Raw genomic sequence first — 9,452 nt, forward strand, 5'->3', positions numbered from 1 at the left:
CGACGCAGCAACAGGTCGAGGAAACCAGTGCTTAGGTACTCCCCGTAGTTGTTCTTAAGAGGGGAGGAGTGTCACAATGTAATGGCTAACATGCAGTGCCCTCGCGCGGCTCTGTTGCTTTGTGTGTTGTGGCGTCACGCCTGAGGGGAAAGATGGGGACGCGGGAAAATAGAGAGTCAGTTTGTTTTGGGCTCTCGTAGCGCTATGTTTTATTTTTGCTATCTAGCTCTCCCGGCTATCTCCCGGCCATTGCGCATGTATCAACTGCGCAGATGGCCGGGAGATAGCCGGAGACTAGATAGCAAAAATACAGACATAGCGCTACGAGAGCCCAAAACAAAACTGACTCTTTATTTCCCGCGTCCCATCTTTCACCCTCAGGCGTGACGCCACAACACACAAAGCAACAGAGCCGCGCGAGGGCACTGCATGTTAGCCATTACATTGTGACAAAGGGTAGAGAGTAAAGCATAGCATAGAGAGAAAGAAATAAATATACATATAAAGAAAGGAGATAAAAAGAAAGAGGAAGCGAGAAATAAAAGGAGAGAGAGAGAAATAAACAGACACAAAAAAGAAAAAAATAAAGCAAGCATAGCCATGTGTAGTATAGTAGAGAGAGGTAAGGGCAAAAGCCTAGCCATGTCAGGACAAGCTAGGTGCCCACCAGCAGAGCCGTGAGTCAGGCTAGCATGACTTAGAGCAAACTGTGCAAATTTTTTTGCGTCTAAGTTATCAAGAAAGAATTCCTTGATGCTCACACGTCTTTAAAAGTTGGTTATATCTTTGTGTAGCTTATATTTGTACAATGCTTTGTTTGTGAGCCAGAATGTAAGGCTGTGTTTGTGAAAATCTATTTCGATTGGATTTAATCTGTGATAAGTGTTACATGTAGCCGGAATAAGTGGAGCTGAGAGCCGAGCTCACGAGAACACAACATGAACTGTTATTCCTTCCACACTGCCCCAGTCCTGTTCTCCTCACTCCCACTTCCACTCGCAGCAGTAGGTGGTGCTAGTAGCCGGCGGCACTACAGCTGGTGCAGCACACACTATCAATTTTCACACTCTTCCCCCTTTAGTTCTTGTCATGGAGAATACTGATTCACAGGGCGTCTTGTCGGCCCACTTCTTCACCGGTGGAACAGGGCTTCCTCCCGCCGATGGAGTGACTGCTTGTGGTAGCCCAGTTCCGTGTGGGACTGCCTTTGTGGCTGTTCTGACTCAGCAGCAGCTCCTGCAGGCTCCACAGGATCTGTCGCTTGCTGCTCAGCTGGCTGATTGAGAGGCACAGTGTTTGAAGGCGGTGGTCTAGCGGAACAATGTTTGCAGGTGGCGGTGTCTGTATGAGGTTGGGGCGAATGTGTTCCCCAAGTCTGTGCCACAGAGTTCCATCTTGTAATACAACCTCAGATGAGGCGCAGCTCGTAGGACGTCTAACAGAAGCAGGTACCCATGGTGGCCTGATCGGACGTTCTTGGTGAACACTGGGGCACTCAGGTCCATTGTTGGCGCAATGCGGCAACCCTTGTCCGCATGCAGCTTTTGCTTTATCTGCTTCAATTGAACGGACGATCAAAGACTTGGGCACATGACATCCAAGGGTGTCTTATGCGTCTCCCCATGAGCAACTCACACGGCGCACGGCCTGTTACTTGATGAGGTGCTGACGGTAGTGAAAGAGCACCCTGGCCACTTGCGTCCTGAATTCACCCGGTGTGCTTTTCTTTAATTATCTTTGATGGTCTGCACGACCCGCTCTGCAGCACGATTGGAAGCAGGGTTGATAAGGAGGGCACCAGCATGCGGACGGATGCCATTCCTGTTCAGGAAGTCGGCGTACTGGATGCTGGTGAATGCTGGCCCAATGTCTGAAACAATGACATCTGGCAGACCATGCTGAGCAAGACAGTCCTGAACACAGAGATTGTGGCCTCTGCAGATGGTGATGGAACAGGGTGAACGTCCACCCATTTGGAAAAAGCATCCACCATCACGAAGGAAGTAGTGTCCCATGAATGGACCTCCAGAATCAACATGGATCCTGGACCAGGGCTTGTCAGGAAATGGCCATGGCATAATTGGTATCCTCCGGGCAGACTTCTGGTGCGCTTGGCAAACAGGGCAGCTCCGCACCTGGTTTGTCATGTCATTATCGATTCCAGGCCACCACACATGGGACCTAGCAATCATCTTTGATTTCTCAATTCCAGGGTGGCCAGCATGCAACAGCTTTAGGACTTGGGATTGCAGGGACTTCGGAACGATGACACGGGCTCCCCACAAGAGGCATCCTTCGTGCAGACTAAGTTCATTGGTCCTTGTAGTATAAGGCCCCCAGTCTCCACCCTCCGGAAGAGGACTCCCGGTCAGGACAGCCTCAGCCACTAGTGACAGCATGGGATCTCTACCGTAGCACGTCTAACGACTGCAGGCGACAAGACATCAGGGTATGCTTGTTCTAGCATAAAGACATTGGCAGGCGTATAGTCCTGAACCCTCAGTTGCGGGAAGAGGTAGGCCTGCTGAGTCCATCAGCATGGCCCAGCATACTGCCAGGCTTGTAGAGGAGCTTGAATTGATAGTAGCTTGATAGAGTGAGTGCCCACCTGAGGGACTCTCGGTGATGCCTGGCTTGGCACACCTCGACTTGAACCAAAAGTCCTAGCAATGGCTGGTGGTCTGTTACAGCAGTGAACGGCCGTCCCCACAGGTACTGATGAAATTTGCGCACACCAAAAACCAAACAAAGCAAGGCCTTCCTTGTCAGTCTGACTATAGTTCCGCTCAGCAGCAAGCATAGTACGTGAAGCAAAAGCTACAGGTCTTTCGGTTCCATCTGCTTGGTCTGTGCGAAGACTGCACCCACACCATACGGTGACGCGTCGCAACTGAGCACAAGCTATTTCTCAGAAGAGTAGTGGGCCAAAACAGGTTGCAGTTGATAAGAGCCTTTTACTTGTGATAAATGCTTCCTGTTGCTCTTTCCCCCAGCTCCACCTTCCCCATCAAGAAGCAGCTGATGCAAGGGACGCAGTCTTGCTGAGGTGTTGGCAAAAACCGTCTGTAGAAATTAAGCAGGCCATAATATTTAAGAGCAGCGCAAAAGACGGGACAAAGGACAAGAAGTTCACAGACGAACGCTTAAGCAGGCCAAGATAGCTTTGAAGCTCCTTCACATTCTGTGGCTCGGGCACATTGATGATGGCCTGTACCTTCTTGGGGTCGGGTTTTTTGACCTTGCTTGCATATAATGTGGCCCAGGTATTCCACTTCGGGAGCGAAGAAAACGCACTTTTCCAGCTTCAACCTAAGGCCTACTTCCCGAAGTTTCTGCAAGACTGTCGTCAGATTTGCCACGTGGTCTTTGTCGTTAATGCCTGTAATAACTATGTCATCAAAGTACACAGCTGTATTCGGCACACCACAAAGCAGAGTTTCCATCTCTCGCTGAAAATAGCAGGTGCGGCTGCCACGTGGATCCGAACCCACGCGGCAGGTGCCTGTGTGGGTTCGGATCCCATCTTCGTCGCCAGTTGTTACGTGTAGCCGGAACAAGTGGAGCCGAGACCCGAGCTCAACGAGAACACAACATGAACTGTTTATTCCTTCCACACTGCCCCAGCCCTGTTCTCCTCACTCCCACTTCCGCTCGCAGCAGTAGGTGGCGCTAGTAGCCAGCGGAGCTACAGCTGGTGCCTCACACAGTATCAATTGTCACAATAAGTCTACTACCTTCTGGGCGTTCAACTAAGGTGACGGAGCTTTCTGCTAAGTTTATCTTATTATTATACCACATATGTGTCGGAATGAGAAGAGGGAGAAGAGTGGAGGGTTAAACAAGAAGACCTCTTGGCGGCCTTGTCCTGTGCGGTGTCACCATCCAAACCTTCTGCAAGTAAACCCCAACCCCTACTGTGAACGTAAGAGAGTGGTGGAGGTGCTGGGTAAGACAACCAATGACGGAATCACTACCCTTCCAACTTAGCCCAAGTTGTCACCTCGCCAGCCTGCCTCCTTCCGTGCCCATCATGTTCAACAACGGAGACACTCGGGAACCAGCCCCCAGCAGTTCTTGAAAGCACCACAAAGAGCCACGTACCTTTGCCAGGAGGCCAATGAAGATGTGAATGAATGGCTCAAGCTTACAAGCGGATAAGCCACTACTAAATACGAGATACAGCCTTCCAGCTATCTCATGTAGTTTCTACCTTACTGATGTCGCACTCGTATGGTACGAGAACCACGAAGAAATGCTGACATGGGAGTGCTTTGTTGAGGAAATCAAGAAGTGTTTAAGTAACTAAGCTGCGAAAAAAGAAGCTTGCTGAGAAGACTACTTGCACAAAGGGCTCAGTACTCGGCGAGACCTGTGTAGTATATACGGAAGAGATTTTGAAGCTGTGTAGGCAAGCAGATGCAGCATGTCCGAGAAGACAAGGCGGGAAATTTAATGAAAGGCATTGTAGAGGATGTCTACAACTTTCTGATAAGTAGAGAAAACATGACTTCAGTGTCTGATACTATCTGTCAATGTCGGACATTTCAGACCTCCACAGCAGCGCAGATTAACGTAGAAGTTTGGTCGTCTAGCCAATGTTACCATAGTGGCCAGTGTCGAAATGACACCAACTGTTGACCTTGCTGTAACCATCCGTACTATTGTTCGGAGGGAGTTACGCAGACATAAAGATAGGACACACGAAACAGCTGGTACCTCTCGATGCTATTTCGCTACAAGACACTGGCTACCCAGTAACTTGCGGATTTAAATCACCCATCATCAATGCAGTGGAGAATGTGGACTCTCGGCGCATTCACCAATCAAGTCCAATTTACTACCGATGTTGCACTACCCTCGGCGCTTCTGTCCCCAAAAGCCCATACCGCCAGCAGACGGCATCCCCCTTACGCAAATCCTCGTGAACATGCCAATGTGCCTGACCTATCAAAGGGCAGCGGCGACTTCGTCCAGTGCACTACAGCTGAGTGTAACTGGTCATATATCGAAGTATTGCGGTCGCATCGCGAGTACCACGCTTTGAACGTCGCCACCCTTGATGCAGCAGCCCGGTGTCCCACTTTTTCGAGAAAGACTGCTTCACTCAATCACAATCCAATAGATGCTTCTGGCATAGATACTTGTGCAACCACCCTCCTGTCTCTGACAGAAGTGTGAAGCCACCTCTAGCTTCTTGGTTGCGCCGGTCTCCATCGTCATGTCACCCCATGAGGAAAAACTAGACGATGGGGGTGAGGTTGCTGGTGACTTGCTACAAAAAGATATACTTCCATTGGTGTTTATGTTCAAGTCCAAAGTGCAAGATTTTGCCGTTGGTGTAAATACAATGGCCTCGGTGGCCACTGGTGCTACTGTATCGATCATGAGTGATCAAGTGTTTGCGACAGAAGTCACGATTCTTCCAAGGAGAACACATAAGATAATTCTGGGCATTGATTTCCTCCAAATGTGTGCGGCACTGTTCATTGCAGGAATGGAGAGGTGGAGAATTCAGACAGGAAACACTGTGCGCTCCGAGTTCTGTACCCGGCATTCTGTGCTCTATGCGTTCCCTTAACACTTGGTCGCACACTTACGACGACAACACTGTGCCTGACGTGATGGTGGAGGCTTTCCATTTAAGCTGTATTAAGAAGAACACATGATTGCCCCACTGCGTAGTGTCAGCGATGGAAGGATGTATGAGACTATGGATGATAAATGGAATCGGTGCTACTGCCAGGAGGACTTGAGCTCACCTCATCCAAAGAATACTCACCGAATATTCAGGGTACATTTTGTAGCATGAGTGCTTTTGCGCTGTTCTTTGATTACAAAATATCAATGTCAACAAGGCACTTCCTGAACACTGCTCCATTTTGCTAATAAACTGGGTGGTAGGTTTCTTTCATGTAGCTAGTGTATTTTATTGAATGCAGTCTGTAGTTTGTTTTGCAGCAAGTTTACGCGATTGAAGCAAAGAACGAGATTTACGGTTGCCCGTACTGCCCTTGGCATTTGGTAGTCATTTGTGCTGTTTTGGGCAGACCTCTGGCGAGAACTATTTACAGGTAGTAGTGTTTTCCTGCTGCCCTCTGTGATAATGGTGAGGTCTGCCCAATGTCTTTATGTATATCTGTTTGTTTGCTAGTGTATTTGCCACGCACGCTTTCCTTCTCTATTTTTATGTAACCGACCCGTTACACGTGTAACCACTGTATTGTGGCACGCTGAGCCGAAATGTATAAGAACCTTCCCGATTATTTCAGACTCTTCTGATTAGATTGTGCTCCCAACGTGAGCACGAGTTCATTCTGGAACTCCAGTGTTCCAGAACGAAAATGAAGAACAGTCCTTGTACTGTTGGAGAAGGCTTTGGAGCTGTTCGTATCTGCAAGTGGGAAGGCTGGTTGACATCGAATGTTGGTTCAGGTGTTCAGGTGTTCAGGTTACTGTTACAGCTTCCGCAGCATCCGAGAAGGCAAAGGCATCGCTGACAGACACAATTTCTTCTACGTGCACTGTCTCGTGTCCATGTTGAGGGGTTTGTATGCGTGGCTAAAGTTCGTGAGTATCCCATTTCCCCTTCCTTTCTGTAATTGAGCAATTCCTCGTGCGACACAAATGTCATGGTCTATCAGCAGGTGTCGATCACTCTTGATAATGCCTTCTATGTAATGGGTGTTTTTGTGCCGACTGATATCGCGACGCCGAAGCGTGGCAGAAATGTCACTTGATTCTGTGCACATTCAAGGAACCATCACACAGGTCTGTACCAGTGGCATCACTTTGCCCATTGATTGCATTGTCGACTTGGTTCTCAAGGCGATGATTGCACCATGTAGGTTAAAGAAGTCTATGCCAAGGATGACATCCCTCAAGCACTGCCTCAGGATTAAGAAAGCTCACAGGATAAGTCCGGCTATTACTTGTGACTCTTGCTGTGCAGATTCCAGCCAGCGTTATTAGGCATCCTCAGCTGTGAGGATTTCGCAGCCTTCCCAGGCAGTCTTAACTTTTTTCTAGGGTTGTGCAAATATTCGAACTTTCGAGTATTTTTTTTAATAGTGTTCGCTATTCCAATTCGCACCAAAATTTTACTATTCTAAGTATTCGAACTTCCGGAAAATACATTTAACGGTTTCATATAACGGAAAAATAATATAAAGACGATAATTCGGCGTGCAGCATGCTTGGTCTTGCGTTTTGGGGCGCTGATGTGCGAAACTGCTAGCCGCTTCCACCGGTGCTCTGAGTGGTCGCTGCGCGACGAGCTGCCGAGAAGTCCGCTGCCAATGCGTAAAATGCCCATCTCACAGTTCCAAGGAGCCAACGGTGACGCGATTCGTGCTTGCGACAAAACACGTTGCGGCTTCTTCACTTTCACATGTCCGCTAGCGCGATGTCCTTGCCCGCAATGTTCGGATTCACCTCGCTACAACGGCGCCGTGAGCGTAGTTAGGCCTAGCCACGACTCTGAGCAGTAAGCTTCGCCGCGATGTGCGCGGCCGCGTTACCCCATGTTTCAAAGTAGTACGTCATGCTCGATCGCGAGTATGAGAGTCGTCCCGCAATGGCCTTCGTCACAAGGTGCAACATGGTGATAATGCTGATAAGCAAAACTGTTTGTCCGAGACGCCACGTCTGCGATGTTCGCGACGAGCGCGGCGCACTATCGTAATCTGATGCTTTAGCTTCCGCTTGCAGCCGCTCAACTAAAGCACAATTATATTCTAAATGATCGTCGACCTGTGAACACAGAACGAGTGCGGATGCGTCACTAAGTAGCGCAATTTTAGACAGCTGTGTGTAGTTGTGTTGGCCGTGCCCTCACATCGTGCAAGCAGCAAACGACGCTCTCCCGGAGCGAGGATCAGACCAATGGTGAGGCTTGCTGAGCCAACACGGCGGACGCAGCCAATCGAAGGCCTCGAAATGGAACTCCAAAGATTTGCTTCTTTTTTTACACATTTTTCTGAATGGAGGATCTAGCTGAAGCGAGAAATTTGAAGACAGAGAAATGCTCTTTCCGACGAGCCCAAGATGGCGGCACCCGGTTGCACTCTTGCGGAAGCTATATATATTTTTTTTAACGCCAGTTTTCTTTTTACATTTTTTTTTGCGATTTCTGCAGTAATTTGTGCCACCTCGGCAAGCACAAAAAATTTTTTACCGCACTTCTACGTAGTTTCAGAAAACGTAGGAATCAGAAAAAGGGCTACAGAATCTGAAGATGTGATCATCGAAAATCGATTTTTTTGGTTATTTTTCGCGATACGATAGCCGCATCCCCCTTAGGGAAGAATCTGTTCTTCGATCATGTTTGTGACTTGTAATTGTTCCTGTCTCGTAAGAACATACTTAAGGGTTCTCTGCAGCTTTTTTTTTCTGTAATTTCGCTCGAAGTATTAAAAAATATTTCAGAAATATTCGAAAATTATTCAATTCGATTCGCACTCAATTTTTATTATTTGAATTCGCTTTGCACCTAGAATTTTGCTATTCCAACAGCCTACTTTCTTCAACTTCGTAGCGAAAGGCCCTTTGATGAAGGAGTACTAGTTGGAGCCGGTGTTGACCTGAGCAATGAAGTTGTGGCCGTCGATAAGCACTTCGAGGTCACTCGTTTGTTGTCTGGGGTCGCGGCGCCGGATCACGGCTGCGTCGGCTTGTCTCGCTGCTGCCACAATCACGTCATCGAGTCTGGTTTCGGTGGCGATGTTCTGTCTACAGGGCTCTGTTGGGCTGGTGAATGTTCTAAACATTTGGTCGCAGCATTGGCGGCGGCGGCGGAGAACTTTTGGTGCTGTGATGAACAGCGATTGCACCTCCATTGGTTGCTGCCCTTAGTTTTCCGGATACGGGCTCGCGGGTCAGCCCCAGATGGGGCCTGTGTACTGCCGGCACTGTGTTGAGATGTAGCGGCCCGGCGACGCTGATCTAGAATGTCGTCGGGGTATCCACCACGCTGCTTGGGTCCATTACGCTGGAAGGTGTCGGGGGTACCACTGCACTGCAACAAGCAGGGATGTATGTGTATTTATGTTGTTGTATGTGTATTTATGTATGTGTTTGTAACTGTGTGCACTGCAAGCCCGTGTGTGAATGTCGATCTCGGCAAACAGCCGGGTGGGGCTTTTTGGACGTGCAGCAGCCTTGGTTACAGCGGTTCCTGGTGCACCTGTGATGCTCTGCCTTTCATCGACCGGTGCGCCACAGACAATGCTGACTTCTTTCTCAGTTTCTGACCCCAGCTCAGGTCGTGTGCCAAGAGCTGTCTCTCCCCTAGCTAGTCGGGTGCGTGGACGTGTCGCGCACACCATCGAGTATCTTTTCACTCTGGTACACAGCATCGCGTACCATGGCTGACTTTTCCTTCCGTTTTGCATACCATCGCATCTTCATCGTCTGGCACGTATCCCGTGCCCTTTACTCATGACAGTGGCGTTAAT

General features: G+C 48.9%; 1 protein-coding gene across 1 annotated transcript; it reads right to left on the reverse strand.

Annotated features, from left to right (window-relative positions):
* Positions 1-1,727: 1,727 nt before the first annotated feature.
* On the reverse strand, positions 1,728-2,399 carry LOC119382312 (uncharacterized protein K02A2.6-like). Its single transcript, XM_037650015.1, has one exon. It carries the CDS (start codon positions 2,397-2,399, stop codon positions 1,728-1,730), a length of 672 nt encoding a protein of 223 aa, XP_037505943.1.
* Between the last annotated feature and the right edge of the window lie 7,053 nt (positions 2,400-9,452).

Source organism: Rhipicephalus sanguineus, chromosome 2 (assembly GCF_013339695.2).
Source record: "Rhipicephalus sanguineus isolate Rsan-2018 chromosome 2, BIME_Rsan_1.4, whole genome shotgun sequence".
Lineage (NCBI taxonomy): Eukaryota > Metazoa > Arthropoda > Arachnida > Ixodida > Ixodidae > Rhipicephalus > Rhipicephalus sanguineus.